General features: G+C 51.1%; 13 protein-coding genes across 13 annotated transcripts; 5 read left to right on the forward strand and 8 right to left on the reverse strand.

The window, feature by feature from the left end:
- Positions 1-98: 98 nt before the first annotated feature.
- Positions 99-1019, reverse strand: B9G98_01892 (High osmolarity signaling protein SHO1; the record flags this gene model as incomplete). The annotated part of the gene is made up of 1 exon (XM_024808449.1): positions 99-1019. One exon carries the CDS (start codon positions 1017-1019, stop codon positions 99-101), a length of 921 nt encoding a protein of 306 aa, XP_024664217.1.
- Positions 1020-1569: 550 nt separating this feature from the next.
- On the reverse strand, positions 1570-2859 carry B9G98_01893 (Vacuolar amino acid transporter 6; the record flags this gene model as incomplete). The annotated part of the gene is made up of 1 exon (XM_024808450.1): positions 1570-2859. The coding sequence occupies one exon, from the start codon at positions 2857-2859 to the stop codon at positions 1570-1572; it is 1290 nt and encodes a 429-aa protein (XP_024664218.1).
- A 189-nt stretch (positions 2860-3048) lies between these two features.
- B9G98_01894 (Multisubstrate pseudouridine synthase 7) lies at positions 3049-4806 on the forward strand (the record flags this gene model as incomplete). Its single annotated transcript, XM_024808451.1, has 1 exon — positions 3049-4806. The coding sequence occupies one exon, from the start codon at positions 3049-3051 to the stop codon at positions 4804-4806; it is 1758 nt and encodes a 585-aa protein (XP_024664219.1).
- Positions 4807-5105: 299 nt separating this feature from the next.
- Positions 5106-6131, forward strand: B9G98_01895 (Sporulation-specific protein 2; the record flags this gene model as incomplete). The annotated part of the gene is made up of 1 exon (XM_024808452.1): positions 5106-6131. The coding sequence occupies one exon, from the start codon at positions 5106-5108 to the stop codon at positions 6129-6131; it is 1026 nt and encodes a 341-aa protein (XP_024664220.1).
- Positions 6132-6367: 236 nt separating this feature from the next.
- Positions 6368-7006, forward strand: B9G98_01896 (Sedoheptulose 1,7-bisphosphatase; the record flags this gene model as incomplete). Its single annotated transcript, XM_024808453.1, has 1 exon — positions 6368-7006. One exon carries the CDS (start codon positions 6368-6370, stop codon positions 7004-7006), a length of 639 nt encoding a protein of 212 aa, XP_024664221.1.
- A 41-nt stretch (positions 7007-7047) lies between these two features.
- B9G98_01897 (Magnesium transporter NIPA4) lies at positions 7048-8133 on the reverse strand (the record flags this gene model as incomplete). Its single annotated transcript, XM_024808454.1, has 1 exon — positions 7048-8133. The coding sequence occupies one exon, from the start codon at positions 8131-8133 to the stop codon at positions 7048-7050; it is 1086 nt and encodes a 361-aa protein (XP_024664222.1).
- A 27-nt stretch (positions 8134-8160) lies between these two features.
- On the forward strand, positions 8161-8979 carry B9G98_01898 (hypothetical protein; the record flags this gene model as incomplete). The annotated part of the gene is made up of 1 exon (XM_024808455.1): positions 8161-8979. The coding sequence occupies one exon, from the start codon at positions 8161-8163 to the stop codon at positions 8977-8979; it is 819 nt and encodes a 272-aa protein (XP_024664223.1).
- Positions 8980-9000: 21 nt separating this feature from the next.
- Positions 9001-10764, reverse strand: B9G98_01899 (Phosphoinositide phosphatase SAC1; the record flags this gene model as incomplete). Its single annotated transcript, XM_024808456.1, has 1 exon — positions 9001-10764. The coding sequence occupies one exon, from the start codon at positions 10762-10764 to the stop codon at positions 9001-9003; it is 1764 nt and encodes a 587-aa protein (XP_024664224.1).
- A 111-nt stretch (positions 10765-10875) lies between these two features.
- Positions 10876-12411, reverse strand: B9G98_01900 (Protein polybromo-1; the record flags this gene model as incomplete). The annotated part of the gene is made up of 1 exon (XM_024808457.1): positions 10876-12411. The coding sequence occupies one exon, from the start codon at positions 12409-12411 to the stop codon at positions 10876-10878; it is 1536 nt and encodes a 511-aa protein (XP_024664225.1).
- A 50-nt stretch (positions 12412-12461) lies between these two features.
- Positions 12462-14486, reverse strand: B9G98_01901 (Protein DOA1; the record flags this gene model as incomplete). Its single annotated transcript, XM_024808458.1, has 1 exon — positions 12462-14486. The coding sequence occupies one exon, from the start codon at positions 14484-14486 to the stop codon at positions 12462-12464; it is 2025 nt and encodes a 674-aa protein (XP_024664226.1).
- A 49-nt stretch (positions 14487-14535) lies between these two features.
- B9G98_01902 (mRNA export protein mlo3) lies at positions 14536-15210 on the reverse strand (the record flags this gene model as incomplete). The annotated part of the gene is made up of 1 exon (XM_024808459.1): positions 14536-15210. The coding sequence occupies one exon, from the start codon at positions 15208-15210 to the stop codon at positions 14536-14538; it is 675 nt and encodes a 224-aa protein (XP_024664227.1).
- Positions 15211-15429: 219 nt separating this feature from the next.
- B9G98_01903 (hypothetical protein) lies at positions 15430-16005 on the reverse strand (the record flags this gene model as incomplete). Its single annotated transcript, XM_024808460.1, has 1 exon — positions 15430-16005. The coding sequence occupies one exon, from the start codon at positions 16003-16005 to the stop codon at positions 15430-15432; it is 576 nt and encodes a 191-aa protein (XP_024664228.1).
- A 297-nt stretch (positions 16006-16302) lies between these two features.
- B9G98_01904 (Peroxisomal 2,4-dienoyl-CoA reductase SPS19) lies at positions 16303-17175 on the forward strand (the record flags this gene model as incomplete). The annotated part of the gene is made up of 1 exon (XM_024808461.1): positions 16303-17175. The coding sequence occupies one exon, from the start codon at positions 16303-16305 to the stop codon at positions 17173-17175; it is 873 nt and encodes a 290-aa protein (XP_024664229.1).
- Between the last annotated feature and the right edge of the window lie 38 nt (positions 17176-17213).

Here is a 17213-nt window from a genome sequence, read left to right on the forward strand (position 1 = left end):
TTTATAGAGCACAAGGGTGTTGAGGTTAATCATTTACAGCGTATCATATATTAAATATCAAAAAAGCGAAAATCCGATCACTTTTTCCTGGTCATCGCTCAAGTCGAGAGATTCAAAAGAACAACGTAGTTGCTAGGGGCAATGCCTACCTCTCCATTTGCACGGCGAGCTTGCCACCAGCGGCCGGTGATATCGCTTATTTCTAGAATCTCGTTTTGTTGGAATGACAGCTCATTCGTGTCTTCGGGATTCGCTGTGTAGTCAAACAGGGCCCGGGCCTTGTAGACGTAGTGGGGGGCCATAGAGCCGTTCGATCGGTCGCTATAGCCGGAATATACAGACGCTGGCCGCTCCTGGGTGGTAATATTAGAGTTCACGCCAGTTGAGACCCCTTGGTGGCTTGGTTCAGTACCGAAAGGATCCAGCGGGTTGGTCTCCTCGGTGGCTGGCTCGGTATCGACGACTTCAAAGCCTCGGAGCTGGTCCGAAAAATACAGCGGTGGTTGTGGGAACGATTGCATCGCTCTGCGCCCCTCATAGTAGTCGGCTTGGCGGTGGTTACTGCGACTGCGCGCCCCGGGCTCCGGGGGTCGTTTTTGGGCTGCGAATGACAGCACAAAGGAATGAACCGGCTCGTCTGCGTTTGTGCCAAAATAAAGGATCCAGATAATGTTGACCACAGACAGCAGAATCTGGCCCGCGGCCGTCGCGGCAGCTTGTGAGGTATCGCGCCAAACGAAATTATTGGTTGAGTTTGTCGAGTACACAGTGGCTACTGCCAGCATCGCCAGCAGAGCCTGGCGGTACATGATAATACGATTGATGATGATCACATATGTTGCGAGCACAATCACCAGGAACTGGAAAGCTAGACCCCACCAGCTGAAGATGGGGAAGTTGTCGTTCGTGGAGTAGTCTAGTACGGAGCCAACCAACGCAATAATCCAACCTACTAGACACATCGAGAGCGTGATGACCCAGAATGGATCACCGAGGAGATTTGTGAGCGCAAACTTCATTTACGGCGCTTCAAGGGTTGTCCAGATCAAAGGAGCGGAAGGATTGAGAAGGCGAACTGGTACAAGCGAGAATTCGTCTTTGGTGGAGTGAGGGTGTACTGGATAATACGCCGTGTGGTGGATAGTTATGTCAAACCCCAACAAGGTAAATAAATCTCCAACAACAGAAGTTTAAACGGTAAAAAAGCTTTGGTAAGGAGATAGAGGTAAAGTAGAAAAGGCACTAATAAATGTATGGGTTAGGGGGAGAGACATTGGGCCTTAGGCGTGTTTCATAGTGGGGCTGTGCATTGAGCGAACCAAAGGCGATACATAGCGTCATACGCATCCATGCCGGAGGCTCCCCCGTGGTTTCATGTCGTTTCATGACCCAACTCTTAGAAAAATGCACCTTGGATCCCCCCGATGTGGGCTCGCATGGTTTTGGGTTTAAAAAAGGAGGTTTTTTAAGTAATCTTGAGAGGAGAAATTAAACCCTCCACGGCGTTTGAAATTACTGCAATAGTTTGTGGTTTAGAAAAAAAATACCTAAAATACAAAAAACAATATGCTAGTTCAGGCTTGCAAATGTAGACCCCAAGCACACTATAGTCACCGTTATGCCCCAAATAGTGAGGGCCAAACCACCGTATTTCATCATAGTCTTCTGCGATGGGGTTAAGGTGATTAGGCGGTTCTCGAGGTCGCTTGAGCCAAGGGCATAGGCGAATATGCCAGGCAAAATAAACGAGATAGCAGTAGCACCAGTAGCACCTACGATTGCTAGCACTAGCTCAAGCGACTCGACACTGCATGCAATAATGAATGTTGCAATCAGAATGAGCGAAGTTACAACAATATGCTCCTTTGTGGTCACGAGCGGCGTGATTGGACGTTCTTGTGTGGGGTGCAGCAGTGCTAACTCTTCGTGGGGGGCCCGATTCGGATCGTGACGAATTGACTCTAGAATGTAGCAGATAGATGCCCGGCACGGATGGCTCAGCAGCGGGAACGACAGCACGACAAGCACTACAATTGCGACCCGTCCAAACGTAGACAGTGGAGATTGCGGGTACATGGAGATAATGTTGTCTGAAACGTTGACACCAAACGATAAATACCCTGTAAGACCAACCAGTAAATAGATGGCACCGCCCAAACCTAAACATGTGCCAATGACTTTTAGAGAGACGGACAATGAGTCAAACGCCGCCTCATTCAAGGCTGAATAGACATTGTGGCCACACGTGTATGCAAAAACAATGATGGGAAGAGATCGAAAAACCTCGTAAACCCCCACGGGCTTGTACACCGAGACGGGTCCCCGCTGATCTATAGTGTCTCCGGCGAGGAAATGCCCCACAACCATGGCAACAAGATAGGTTACGGAAAACAAACCAACAATGCTCGTATAGCGAAGAGACTCCAGCGACCTGAGGTAGGATAGCGGCCCCACGACTGCCATTGCCAAAACCAACCAGAACACCCGAGACAAGAAAATAGAGTCCCCGTCGGCGCCAAAATAGGCAGCAATAGAGGGCATAAGATTTCCCGTGATAACTAGGTACGAAACCCCCACACCAAAGCATTTCACTGCAATGGCTAGGTCAAACAGAATGGCCAGCGACGGATAAGTGAGCTTTGATATAGTGAAGAAAGACGCATCACCTTTTGGAACAACACCAACGCTGTATGCCTGCACTGCGGCTCCGGCAAACGTTGCCACTGCAGCTAGAATGATGGTTGTGGACGCCAGTACGATACCCTGCGCTCGGTAGGCGAACGGCAAAGCAAGCATTCCTGCGCCGACAATAGTTTTGGTCAAGTTGACCACAATTGTTGTGGAAGAAGTCCCAGCCATCGATGCAGTCTATGTTTCCTTGAACAACCCTGCTGTGCCCACTAAAAAGATAAATGGATGGTGAAGGTCGGATAGCCCTCTTTGCGTGGATTACGCGTGTACTCCCTCACGATAAGGGTTAGGGCCGATCCTTGCCAGAAAGAGAAAAAAAAAAAGCGCTGCGAAACCTGCCATTACGGAATCGAAACAATGGAGGAATCGGAGTCGAAAAGAATAAAACTTGAGAGTTCTCCGAGAGGAATCAGTGAATTGGATGTTGGGATCACATGCTATGTTTGCTCGGAAGTTCCGGGGTTCAAGGGCTCGTTGAAACAAAGATACACAGACTTTTTGGTTAATGAGATTGAAAAAGACGGCAACGTTGTGCACTTGATTGATCTCGGGGTTGAAGACAAGAAAGATAGGCGCAGAGAAAAGCGTGAAAAGGAAAGAGAAGTGAAGCCTCCACCTGAATTGGGCGATTTTCGATCTAAACTCGAGGAATTGGTCGGTGCAGAAGTTGTTGATAAATGCCTAGAACTTTTCCATACAGGAACAAAGTATGAAACCGAGCAGGCTTTTGAAGACAAGGCTCTGCGCACTCAAATTCATCAGCTCTTTGGCGAGGCTTTCCAGGGAAGACTCGATACATCTACCACTGCAGATAAACGACTGATTGTTCGACTGCAAACAAGGTCTACCAGATCCCGTGTACCCAAGTCTGAAGCAGGGAATGTGCTGGAATTTTTAAGATTCACAGTGTACAAAGAGAACAAGGAGACAATGGAAGTCACAGGACTGATTGCCCGTTTCCTGCGTATTCAACCCAAGGCTATTACTTTTGCAGGCACAAAAGATCGCCGTGGAGTTACCTGTCAAAAGTTTTCTATTCGCAGAATGAATGTTGCTCGGGTCAGCAGTTTAAACTCAACTCTGAGAGGGGTCAAGCTTGGATCGTTCCAGTACATGTCTGAGCCCATTCGTTTAGGTGACCTCAATGGTAACCAGTTTGTTATCAGTGTCCGCAACATTGACAACGTGGAGAACGTCGATGCGGCACTAAAAAATCTGCGCGACAATGGCTTTATCAATTATTTTGGACTACAGCGCTTTGGTACGTTTTCTGTCTCAACCCACACAGTAGGTAAGAGTATTCTTAAAGGAGACTACGATGCCGCAGTGACTAGTATTTTACAACCACAGGAATTGACACTTCCAGAAAGCCGTGAAGCTCGGGAGATCTATGCAAATACCAAGGACGCAGCAAAAGCTCTAGAGCTCATGCCCCGCAAGTGCATGGCCGAATATCAGATTTTGACTGCGCTCAAAGAGAGCCCAAGCTCGATCAATGCTCTTTTGAGAGTACCTCATAACTTGCGTCTCATGTACGTGCACTCATACCAAAGCTATGTATGGAATTGTGCTGCAAGCGAGCGAGTGCGAAGGGGCCTAGAGGTGGTTCCTGGCGACCTTGTGCTGGATGAAGCTGAAAGTACATTTACTCGTGCGCGGCCGGTCACTGCACAGGAAATTGAACAGAAGAGCAAAACGATTTTCGACATTGTTTTGCCTACACCTGGGTTCGATGTCACGTACCCAGAGAACCTGGTCAACTTTTATGAGACCATCATGAATGAAGACGGAATTGACTGTCACAATATGCGCAGAAATACCACAGAGTTTTCTTTATCAGGCAGCTATCGCTTGTTGATGTCGCGGCCTAGTGACTTGACCTGGTGGCATAAAACTTATACCGAGACTGACGAACAGCTTGTTCGTACTGATTTAGAACTGCTCGAGTTAGGCAAGCCTATCACCCCAGAAAACCGTTTGGCCGAAACAGTTGCTGGTGAGCGTAATGCTGTAATCTTGCAAATGACGTTGGGCACCTCCGAGTACGCTACCATGGCCCTGCGAGAAGCTATGAAGACGGACACTTCGAGGCACGGCCAGATGTTTTTCTCTTGAAACTGCAGTCAAATCAATCAAATATTTAAGAGATAAAAAACTGCGATACAAATACATGAAAATGACTTGTTTGGGTAAGATTTACTAGTTTTGCCCGCATTGGACACGGTCGGACAAGGGGCCCCATACTGCCTGTGCATATAGCGTGCATCGGGCTAGTGAAATACCAGCTGCACGGTTATAAAGGGCAACAGGAAGAAAATACATCAAGTAGATAAGTGGGGCTAGTTCCTGGAGACCCTTCAGCTTCTGCAAGCTTCACTTGAAAAAAAAACCAACAAAAAACCAACTGCAACACTATGGGTCGCGCAGGGATTTTCAAAGGGCAGCGCCGACCGTTGGGCCAGACATCTACCAACGTTGTTAGCACCGAGTCATCGAGGACATTCATGAAAATTGGATGGCATGGCTCTTCTAGCATAAACTCCTCCAGCACGGAGGGGTACATGAGCAAAGAGCTGTGCTCGAGCTCGGAGGCTAGCGTTGCCACAGAGTCCACCGCGCTCAGCAGTGAAGGGAAGGCTGAGGATTCGCTACGTCGATGGTTAGTTTCAAAGACCAGGCCGATTCGAGAGTCTATATTCCCTCGCGATCATGCGATCCGCCAGGCGTCGAATGTGATGCCCGAGCGGCCCCCGCAAGAGACGTTGAAGCCAAAGCAGCAAGCAGCGACTAGGCTGGAGTTTAGCACCTGCACGCGAGCATCGACAATTGCTCAGCAAATAGTGCTAGCTCCTTCAGTTCGTCTTGTCATTGTACAATTCGAACCAACTTGGTCGATTAACTGTGTCCTTTCTCAGGTATGCGGAGGTCCACTCGAAAAAGTGAACCTGGCCGACAACAACCTTGAGCTCCATTTCCTGCATAGCGCATGCGCGCAGCGCTTCTACTACTATGCCAAAAGCGGCCAATTCACTGTACGAGGTCGTGCACTGAAGGTCGGCTGCCCTACGGACGTTTCCCTGTCTATCTCAGGGAGCGAGGACAAAATGCGAGACGAAGAGTTCGAGCAAGCAATACTCGGCGGAGCTCGACGTACTCTTACTGTTTCTCAAAGGGTGCACAGCCCCACCCAACGATTGACCCCCAGCAAGATCTGCATTCGGGAACTCAAGGCCATGTTTGAAAGCATGGGACGAGTGCTACTAGTCCGTCCTATGTTTACAAGAAAAGGCGAGGCCTTTGTGATCCAGTACGAAGACATTTCCAGCGCAATTCGGGCTAAACATGCCTTGGATCACAACCTAGCTCCGTTTTCATCGTTGCATCGATGGAAATCAGAGTACATCAAAGATTCGACGGAACGACCATGCGTATTCGCATAATCTGGTGATCCGCTAGAATAGTAAATACCCCCATCCATTTAATTGCTGTACATTGTATCCACAACTAATCCACTTAAATCTGCTGTACTTTATTCTTTCCTCAACTAACTCTATATTAAATAGCAACTCCTAATGCGGCTTTTTCAGGGTTTACCTAAGTCCGACGGTGAAGGCTGGCCATATATAAAGCCCTGCAGGAGCGCAATTGGGTCAGAAGTCGACTCGATTGCTGTGTAATGGTTGTACCCAAAGTGTATTTTGTTCGCCATGGCGAAACCCAGTGGTCCAGCATGGGAAAGCACACCAGTGTGACGGACCTCCCGCTCCTGCCCGTTGGCGCTAAGGTAGCTGCTGAGCGAGGCAGAGTGCTTTTTGGTCCGGGCAAGACCATCGACCCCGCGAAAACCGCACGAGTGTACTGCTCACCTCGCCTGCGTGCTCAACAGACTATGAGCTTGTTTATGGCCGAGCACCGCTTCTTCTGCAAGCCCGAGTGTCTTGTTACCGAGGATCGCATTGCTGAATGGAATTACGGTGACTACGAGGGACTAACCAACGAAGAGATCTATAGAATCCAGGGAGAGTTCCGGATTTGGGAGCAGGGGTGCCCCGGAGGCGAGTCCCCAGAAGATATTACCGCTCGATTGGACTCGTTAATTGCTGAAATCCGCGAAATCCACCGCAAGGCCATGGAAGATAATACCGACGGCGACGTGCTTATTTTTGGCCACGGCCATATCCTGCGTGCGTTTGCTATGCGTTGGATCAATGTGGATTTGCACAAGCCCATCACCATGGTTCTTCCTACCTCTGGTTTGGGTGCACTGTCTTACGAGCACAGCAACATCAATGAGCCTGCCATTCTCCTCATGTAACGTCATATCAAAGTCCAAAAAATAAATAAAACATAAAGAGTTTAGGAGCCCAGTTCGTGCAGGATTTGGGACTCCTCGCGGGACAGCGCCCGTCTTTTGTGATTGCGATAAGACCGCATTCGGGTAAGTCGTGACGCCGGAACGTCTGGGTTTACTACGCCGGGGTGAATGTTATGCAAAGACGTGTACTCCGACGTGCCAATGTTCTGGATGAGTGGGACTCGTTCTTCTGCCTGGAAGGGCCCTGTATCCAGCCGGCCAGATAAGCAAAACACGCCAGCCAGCAACATGACGGTGCCCAGAACCACGGCAAACACCTTGTAACCTTTCAAGGTATCGACTTGTTCATAGTACAGCAAGGCATTGACCATTGAGACTAGATTGAATACGCAAAACACCAGCGGGTACAGAATGGAGGTGGATGCGTACTTTAGTCCATTGTTCACAAAGTACAGCTGGAGAACCGCAAACAGTGCGAACAATGCGACAATAAACAGAAATTGGATACGTAAAATGTCCTTGAACCCTTTGTGGGCAGCATGGAGCAGCAACTGGACTGCAGATTTGGCCATAAGAAGAGAATGGGCCGACAGAATGCCACACAGGATCCCGTAGCACACGCCCTTGGACTCGTGGGACTTTCTCCGGACGGCCGCCAGAGCCAGCACGGCAGCCAATGCAAGAGAGAATAAAAACCACAGCAAGAACGAGGATCTGGTTAGCTGCTTGATGAGCTCGTCGAGGGACCGGTCCGGCTCGGGCAGAGCACCGAATCCCGCCACTACCCCAGCGCCCAGAACAACCAACCCTGTGCCTAGTAACGAAACCGAAGTGAGGGATTCTCCCAATAAAATAGAGGCAAAAAGCGAGTTGAACACAAGCCCTACGGCCTGTAGTGGACACAGAATCAGCAGCGGCAGAGAAACCAGCTGGATTCCCGAGCCCACTAAATTGGAGGCGACAAACAGCAGAACGCCCACTCGCCACAGGATTTGCGCATTGGTGCGAGCAGTGTTCGTATCCTGGAAGCTCTCTATAATGTGCGCTTTTCTCTGAAGCGTCAGGCCCGTCGATTGAAGAGCACTAGAAACAATTGCAACAACACATCCAACCACAATATTGGGCATGTGGTGTCAGCTTGAGATCTTCCGACCATGAGACCCAGTGTCCTTTTGAGAAATCTCAATGCACCCAAAACACTTCCTATTACGGTAGAGAGTGGCGAAGGGGTCTATTCGAGGGCAAAGGCGCTGGTGATGGTATACAAAACTGGAATCCTTAATGTCTGGCGGAATAGAAAAGTCGCCGCGGATATCCGCCGGCGGTATCATGCTTCGTCCGGGCTGGATCTGGCGAAATCCGTGATGGAGCGATCCAACCTGTACCGGATCCAACAAAATCTCAACAAGGTTCCGGCAAAGCCTATTACCGTGACGAGGGAGGAGCTGTTGACGGTGCTGAGAACCGAGCGAGACTGGCCGAAATTACCGGGATTTGCTGTGCTTTTTGCGGTGTTTTTCGAACTGATGCCTATTTTACTGCTTGCATTTCCTCGGTTATCGCCGTCAACTTGTTATTCAAAGCATTTCCAAGACAAAATCGTCACGGCGTACCGGCATGAGCAGGCGAAGCTGCAAGACTTTAAGCCGGGCTTTTCCTGTAGCACGCACCAGCTCAAGGATGACCAGGCTCGTGCTCTAGCTCATGTCGTGCTCCCGCATGCGCCCTTTCTCAAAAAATACATGCCTATCAGCTGGGTGCGCAACCGGCTGATCGACCACTTGATAATTGTGCACGCGGACAATGCATTGCTGCAGCGGGACCCCCTAGAAACATTGACGCCGCTGGAGCTAGAAAAGGCCTGCATGATGAGGGCACTTCCTCTGGGATCACCAAGCCAGCAAATGTCTGATTTGGATACCTGGATTACGGAGTTCAAGGAGCCGGCAGATGCGGGATACTTTTTCAAATAAACACTTGTAAATAGATCTATTTTAATCCTGCTTGGAGGATGACCGTGAAGTTAGCTCGTATCTCAATCCAGAGGGCTTGTTAACGCCACGAACATAATCCAAAGGCAGTAACTTGGGCCAGTCTACATATTGCAGGCCATCGGAAAACACCTTTCTGAACGCGATGCTGCAAATGGCAAAGAAAAAGCAGCTCACACCGAAATTGAACTTGATAGTGTGCCTGGGTGACGGATAGATGACAGAGAAAACCAGAAGGAATACCGAGAAGCCCAAAAAGTATGGCAGGGAACGAGTCCACAGGTCGCGGCGGTCGGTGAAGGGAGACTCTACGTGCTCGAATGGCGAATAGTCTTCCAAAAATAGATTGAAGGCGTCCTGACGATGACCGTCGTTCAGATTGTTCAAATAATAGCGGGTGATCGAATTACGCAGATCCTGCATGGCACCCATCTTGGTCCGCTTGCCGGTGCGAGTAAAGTCAGTCTTCAAAGCAGGAGTACCCGAATAAGCTCGCGAAACACCGTCGGCATTATCGGCCCAGACGTTGCGGAACAGCGAGACAAACCTGGCTTCGTGCTCCCACTTCTGGCCATTGGAGAGAACACCTGATTCTTCCAGCTGCTGCTGGAGCACCCAGCCACCAAGGCAAGACTGAACGACGTTTGTGCGATCCAAACAGTCCATACAGTTGGTGCGTACGACCGACGACTGCTTGGCCTTGACTTGGCCGTTCTCAACCAGGCACCAGCCTTGATTGTCGAGACCAATGCGCTCCAGCTCGTCCAAAAGCAAGTTCACGCGATGCCAGCGCATCTTGGAGCACTCATGGTGGAAGTCAAAGTAGACATAGTGCAGAGCAGGGTCGTGGAGACCCTCAACAACGTTCTCGTACAAGTCCTTAACAGCTTTCTCATAGCCGGACTGGTTCACAAGATTAACAAGATACTGCTCGCCGTACAGCTTTTTCTGTTGGTCAAAGTGCTTGCTAGCTGCCTCAATTGCTGGTCCACCGATAGCCATTTTGGGTCTGTATGTGAGCTTGTTGATCTCACCCCAGTAGCCAGGGACTGAACCACGGGTCTGTACGTAAGAATACACCCTGTCTTTGACGAATAACAGCTGCTCGGTCTCATTGTAGTTGGCAACATTGCCATTGTCGTCGATACCGCGGCGGAAATACCGAGTACCGGCTCTGTGACGAGAGCGACGGCTGACAATACCAAACTTGAGAGGCACACCGTTGATTTTAGTGTGCTCAAGATGGTAAACTCCAAAAATGGTCACACAGACAAACTCCTTGACGGCAGGCTCCTTTTCAGCCGCTCTGACAAGGGGCTGAGACACAGCATAGTTCCAAAAGAAGCGCTCGTCGGCGCTTTCGTAGGGCTTCTCACCCGAATTGGGCTGTTGACGCTGCAGAGCAGTAGAAATATCGTAAGTGGGACTGTAATACATCGGTGCAGACGCCAGGTGCTTCCGAATAAGCCCTAGGAACTCTGTCTCGATAGTTGCCGGGGCAGAATGGGCCTTGAAGGGCAGCAACTGGAACCCACTAAGCTTGTAAACCTTGCTCTCGAAAATGTCACAAACAGCTTTCGCCGTGTTGGCCACAATGAGGTACTTGGTTACTCGGAGCTGAATGATACCGATGATGGCAGCAATGGATTGCCCAGTGGAAGGGGGCGGCTTTGCGCTCGAAATTTCGGCAGTCGAGCGATCAATGCGAATGGCTGCATTGGAACTAGCGATTGTGAACGCCTCGGGGTGCTTCCATAACGTGAACATTGTCTGCGGTGTCCAAGAAAATGCCACACTGGTAGAGAGGGTGATGTGACGCGGGCTGGTGACTAAGACCGGGGGAAGGTAATATAGCGTAGATAATTTAGATAGGGCAAATTAGCGCATTAAATTGAGCCATAGAACCAGTCGTTCTTCGTCTGACTCGGTACCGACAATCGGTGGAGCACCAAAGGGTCGCACGGTGCCTGTCATGCCGGCGCGGATAACGCATATGGTCACTTGATTGAGGCCCGGGCTGAGTCGTAGTTGGAAATCTTCATGGATAACGCCGCTCATACGGTTCATGGGGGGCAGTTTGCGACCGTTTAGCAGCACAGAAAGTGCGAAAGGAATTTGGCGAAGCTGTTCGTGTAAATATACATTCAACCCAAGGGTGTGGTGGTACGCCGGCAGGGTGGTGGAAAACGCGGTCATGACGTGCGACCTGGAGGCCGGGATACGCAAATGAACTAGATCAGTGGCAATTGGCGGTAAAATTTGAGGCTTTTCTCCCATGTGACCCTGGCTCCGCATAAACTGGGGATGGGCGACGCTGGCCACCGTGACCAACTGAATAAGACCGTCTCTGGCCGTTTTCCCCAGCTCGCGATGAACAATCTCGTCCCGGAAAACTGTTTGTTGTTCGGGAGGCATCATCATCATCATGGGCATACCTGAGGGCCCATTAGGGGGCGCTGCAGACGAGTCTTTATCCTCTTCCTCGTCGTCTTCATCAGCGATATCCTCGTCGTCGAAATCGTCGGGGTCTGCTTCGAAATCGTCATCGTCGTCATCGTCGAACCGGTGCTCGACAACTGGCTCGTCATCGACTTCTTCGTCGTCGATATCCATTTCGTCCTCGTCATCCTCGTCGTCCTCGTCGCCCACTTCCTCTTCGTCACTGGATCCGATCTCTGCCGTTGGTGGTCGAATCTTGAGCCGAGGCGGCGGTGCCGGTCTCATGCGAGCCACCTTATTGTGCAATTGTTTCTTGAGCGCAGAGGCATCGGAGTAAATCTGGGATCCTTCCTGGTTATACACCATTGCGTTGTTGAAAATAGGCTCTACGAGATCAGAAAACTGATCCCACGTTTCACAAGCCACCTCTTGAATCCGTGACTCGACCGTGGTGAACGATGTGGGCTCCTTGACGACCTCATAGTACTCGGGATAGTCCTCACGGCTCGGCTCGACAATAAACACTTCGGACAGCTTACGACCTTTGTACTTGTAGTTTAAGAGTTCGTGCAGGATCTTGAGCTGCTGCTTTTGTCGCGTAACCTCGCTGAGCGGGCGGCCCAGCTCACCCAACACGAAATCCAGCAGCGCAATCGCGTCATCCACGACCGGAGACTCCTCGCCATTATACGTCTTTGCATTCTCAACCATAAGCTCAAAATCGCTCAAAAAGTCGTCCTCGTTTTCATATGCCTGAAGACGCGCCCGTTTAGAGATCTCTTTCATCGAGATCGGTTCTTGTACGACCTCTGCATAGTCGGGATAGAGCTCCGGGTTCGGCACCTCGGTAAACAGCTCAACAACAATATGACGCCCAGCTAGCTTGTACTCAAATAGCCTCTCGACTATGTCCATGTACTTGTTATCTGGCCTTCGTTTGGCTGAACCAAGCGAGCTCTGCCGTCGTTTGGACATTTCGGGTGACTAAGAATTCAGGATCGCGAAAACGATTTGGTTTTATGTATCTACAAAAGAGGTAAAATTTCTTTAGCGAGAGCAATGAAACGGGGTTCGCGGTTTGCAGCCAGCCAATTAGTGGCGTTTGACAGAGTCGCGCGATCAGAAGGATGCTTGAACGCCTGGACTCCGATTGCCAGGGCCAGCCGGTAGTTTGCTTCAGGAGTCTCATCAAAGGCCTGGGTGAACTGGACCGCATACTCGGCCAATGAAACTTTGGTGCCTACTACAGAGAGATTCAAAAGAAGGGTAGCTGCTGCGAGTGCCAATGGGCCCTTGAGTTCTGCAGTGCTTAGCAGCGATACTGCTTCAATAAAGAGTTGCTGGTCTTTTTGCACCAACGTGGGCCCATCAGGTCGAGCAGCAATATTTGCGAATCCACGTGTAGCAAGGGTCGAGTATTTTGGCATTGCGGGGTCAACACATGACAACAGGGAGATCATGACCTGCATATCCGGGGGGTCAGACGCCACCACTGCCAGTCTCATAGCGTCCAACACGGGCAAAAAGTCGCTGGGATTCCAGTGTGATAATGCTTCTTGAGCGACCTGAAGCAGATCATTCGAGCTTGAGGGCAGGCCTTCGAGCAGCGGTAGTATATTTGCTTCTGATCCCTGCTCAGCGGCCTTTTCAGCGAATGCTTTGGCCAGAGATGGGCCATTGAAGTTGGTCATTGGCAGTGGTTGCTTGTATGATGAAATAACAGCCGGGACGGCTGCAGATGGGGTAGGTGCTGGAGTAGCGGGCACAGTCGGTGGAGCAGATGCCGGAGTAGAAACCGACGTCGACGAGGCCTGGGTATTGGTGATTAAAAAGTTGACGACCTGGTTCACGTACGAGACAGGCAAGTCGTTGCGTTCAACAAACTCTTCTGCACTGGCGTATACGTTGTCACCCTTATTGAAAGGTAATTTCAAGGGAGGTACTCCGTCGGCAATGTCGACGTCAAACACATAGTCATAGCTCTTTCCATTGAACTCTTTCTTTTGAGACTTGCCCACGACTTGGCCAATTTTGAGCCATTTGCCTGAAAATTGATATGCGTTGACGATGCCGTTCTCTCGCACCATAACCACCTGGCCTTCGCGACCATCTGTTTGTAGAATGCTAGCATCTTTGATTTGGCTTTCATCGAGCTGAACTTGATCCTCACCAACCTTTGTATTTGAAACTTCGTCTTCAAAGGCTTGAAGCTCAGCATCCGAGAGCCAATGCGACGATTTGGTGGAGAACAATCTGACATTATGGTCGCTTGATCCGACGGCAACGTCGCCATGCGTATCAACTGCAACCGACCAGACCGACACACCAGGTAACACTATTGTCTGGATTTGTGATGTATCGCGCCACAGCCTCAAAGTGCGGTCCTCGCCAGTGGAAAACAAGTGGCCCTTGTGGAAAGCAATTGAATAAACAAAAGACGTGTGGCCCTGCAAAGTCTGCAGCAAGCTTCCGTCAAGAGACCAGATTTTGATTGTGGAGTCATTAGAACAGCTAGCAAAGCGATCGTCGCCCAATAAACACAGGCCACGAACCGGCTCTGTGTGACCAGTAAAGGTGCGCTTCTTTGCGCCGCTTTTCCATAAAATAATAGTTTTGTCGGCAGATGCAGTCAAAACATGCGTGTTGTCGACGATCAGGACTGCCCAAACGGCCTCTGAATGGCCATTGAGCTCAATAAAGCTTGTGGGGCTCTGCCAGATGCGGGCAGTTTTGTCCCACGATCCCGAAACCAGCACGTCTCCGTGGGCGTCCAATGCACACACATTGGCAGTGTGACCTAGAAAGTAGGCCATTTCCTTTGTGTCGATGTCAATGGACACAATAGTGCCGTCTTGCGAGCCGACATACGCAGTGCGATCCGCAACAGCCAAGGAATTAAGGTACTGGCCCTCCTCGTGGACGAGCTGAGAGTTGGACTTTGTGTGCAGCATCAAATTGCCGTCTCTTCCAGCAGCAAGCACACCTTCTCGGCAAAACTTGACCGCCTTAACGTCGCTGCCTCGTTGCCACGTTCCGGAGAGTTTGTACATTAGGTAAGGGTGAAGAGAAGCCTAGATTATATTTATTAGATTTTTTAAGTTACTCGATCATAACATCTTCGGGTTCAGGAGCCGGAGCGGCCGGAGCAGCATCGGGAGCAGCCTCAGGAGCAGCGGGAGCAGCGGGAGCGGCCGGTGCAGCGGCCGGAGCGGGGTCAGCCGGGGCGGAATCATTCATGTAGGCGTCGAGCTCTGCGTCGAGCTCTTCTTGGGTTTTGGGACCGCGAGGGCGTTCGGTCTTGGCCTTGCGTCCGCCACGCTTTTCGGGCTTGGCAGAGCCGCCAATACGGTCGCGTAAAGAAGTAGAAGGTTTGTCGAGGTCGCCAATGCTGCGGACTTGCTTGACGGTGATAATCTGTCCGACGGCCCGGCGGCCGTTGAAGCGACCTGCGGCCACAGCAGCGTCCTCGCCGTAGTTGTAGAGAACCCAGGCACGGCCAGTGCGCTTGTCTTGCTTGTCGTAGTCGATAGAAACGCGACTAATCGGGCCGACCTCGCGGAACAGGTCTCGGAGCTCTCCCTCGTTGATGTCCTTGTGGAGGTTCTTGATCAAGACACAAGGAGGCTCACGCTGACGGTCGTCGGTCGTGCGGCGAGGGCCACGGCGCCGTTCGCTGCCTCCACGGCTCCCGCGTGCTCTACGCTCGCGGCGTCCCTTGTTTGCCGTCTGTTCGCTGTGCTTTCCAGCGATGATTTCGTCAAGCGACTGTTCCATGGCTGGCTGACTAAGGAACGAAGGAGGAGTTTATACTCGAGCTATGAAACAGTATGCATTGGCAAGAACCGCAGTGGCTGGCTAGAATAGTGCACCGCTCCCCAGTACGATTTGGTGAGGGGAGTTGCACCGGGCCACCTTGCCACACCTCGCTGATAAACCAATCAACTAACTTAATAACCAATAACTAAATAACTAAATAGCTAACTAACTAACTAACTAACTAGACTTGCCGAGACGAGCAGCATGGAACGCCTTGATTTCAGGAACAACCTTCTTGTCAATGTTCTCAATGACATCGCGGCGGAAGCCCAAAAAGTAGAACAGCTCGAAAACAGCAAAGAAGGGCGCGAGCACCAACGCCTGCACCAGGTTGTCAAGCAGGGCCGGGGCCCGCTTCTCAAACACGCCGTGGCCAATGAATTGAAGCAACCAGCACACAGTGTGGATCGCCCACGACTTTCGATAGCCATCGGACCCCAGCGCCGGTGCCATCTTGCAGAACTGCATTGAAGCGTAATTGAGAATCAGCGCACAAGGCAGGCCCATCGGAAGGTCGAGCATAATGTAATAAACACCATAGCACACACTCACCACAGTGGCAAAGTTGGCGTACGGATAGTACTTGGCGTCCAGGTCGACGGCGTTCAGGACCACCTCGGGGATTCTCAACGCAGTCAGATTGTACACTGCAGTCAACAAAATCAGCGGAATGCAGCACACGTGAATAAATACATTGACCTTGTTGTAGTGGTACTTGCGGTAAAACGACAGCTCTTGGATCAGGTCAGGCATGGTTCGGCGTAGTAATCTGTGGGGAACAGCAGACGGCGGCGACTAAATGGGCGGGGGGTTACAAAGCCGGCTGGGGCAGGGATATTGGGCCGAAAAGAGGAGACCGGTTTGGGGGCGAGCCCTGGCCATTGACGGGTTCTAGCACAGCGTGCAGCCCGCAACCACTGTCGCAATCGCTCAAGACAGTTCACTACGAGCCCAACTCTGTATGCCCTGCCGACCGTCACATGCCCCCGGCCTCCCCGCTATATATAATCACAGGAAGAAACCTCTTTCACCAAATCCCCAAATCCCCAAATGCCCAACACACTCGGACCCGACTACTTGAAGAACTCCGTGTGGAAGCCGCATTTGTTCGACGGAAAAGTGGTTTTCGTGACTGGCGGCGCCGGCACTATTTGCCGCGTCCAGACCGAGGCCCTGGTCCTACTGGGTGCCAACGCAGTGATTTTGGGCCGCAACCCGGCCAAGACAGAGAAGGCCGCCAAGGAGATCGCCACTCTGCGTCCTGGTGCAAAGGTTCTGGGCATTGGCAATTGCGACGTCCGCAACATCGAGAACCTGACTGCTGCCGTAGACAGAACCGTCAAGGAGCTTGGTCACATTGACTTTGTGATCGCCGGCGCTGCTGGCAACTTCTTGTCGCCGTTTACTTCTCTCTCGTCCAATGCTTTCCGCACAGTCACTGAAATCGATCTGATTGGCGCTTTCAACACCGCCAAGGCCACCTACGACCAGCTCCGTGAACACAAAGGCCATATCATATTTGTGTCGGCTACCCTGCACTATAAGGGTCTTCCTTTCCAGTCCCACGCTGCAGCAGCCAAGGCCGGAATCGACTCTCTTACCAAGACTCTTGCTGTTGAGCTTGGGCCTATGGGTATTCAAAGCAACGGCATTGCGCCCGGCCCCATTGAGGGCACTGAGGGATTCGACCGCCTAGTTCCTGAGGACATTCGCCAGCGCAGCCTGGAGCTGATCCCGCTTGGTCGACTTGGCAAGACAGTCGAGATCGCCGACGCTACTGTCTACCTGTTTTCTCCAGCCGCTAGCTACGTCACTGGCCAGATTCTAGTTGTCGACGGTGCTGAGTGGCAGAGTACTTCTGGGGCCATGAACTACTATCCGCACTCGGTTATCGCTACAGGCTCTCAGGACAATAAACTCTAAATAGACAAGCCTCGGTTGCCCCGCTAATAGTGCACTCA

This window comes from Wickerhamiella sorbophila (assembly GCF_002251995.1).
Source record: "Wickerhamiella sorbophila strain DS02 chromosome Unknown contig3, whole genome shotgun sequence".
In the NCBI taxonomy this organism is placed as follows: domain Eukaryota; kingdom Fungi; phylum Ascomycota; class Dipodascomycetes; order Dipodascales; family Trichomonascaceae; genus Wickerhamiella; species Wickerhamiella sorbophila.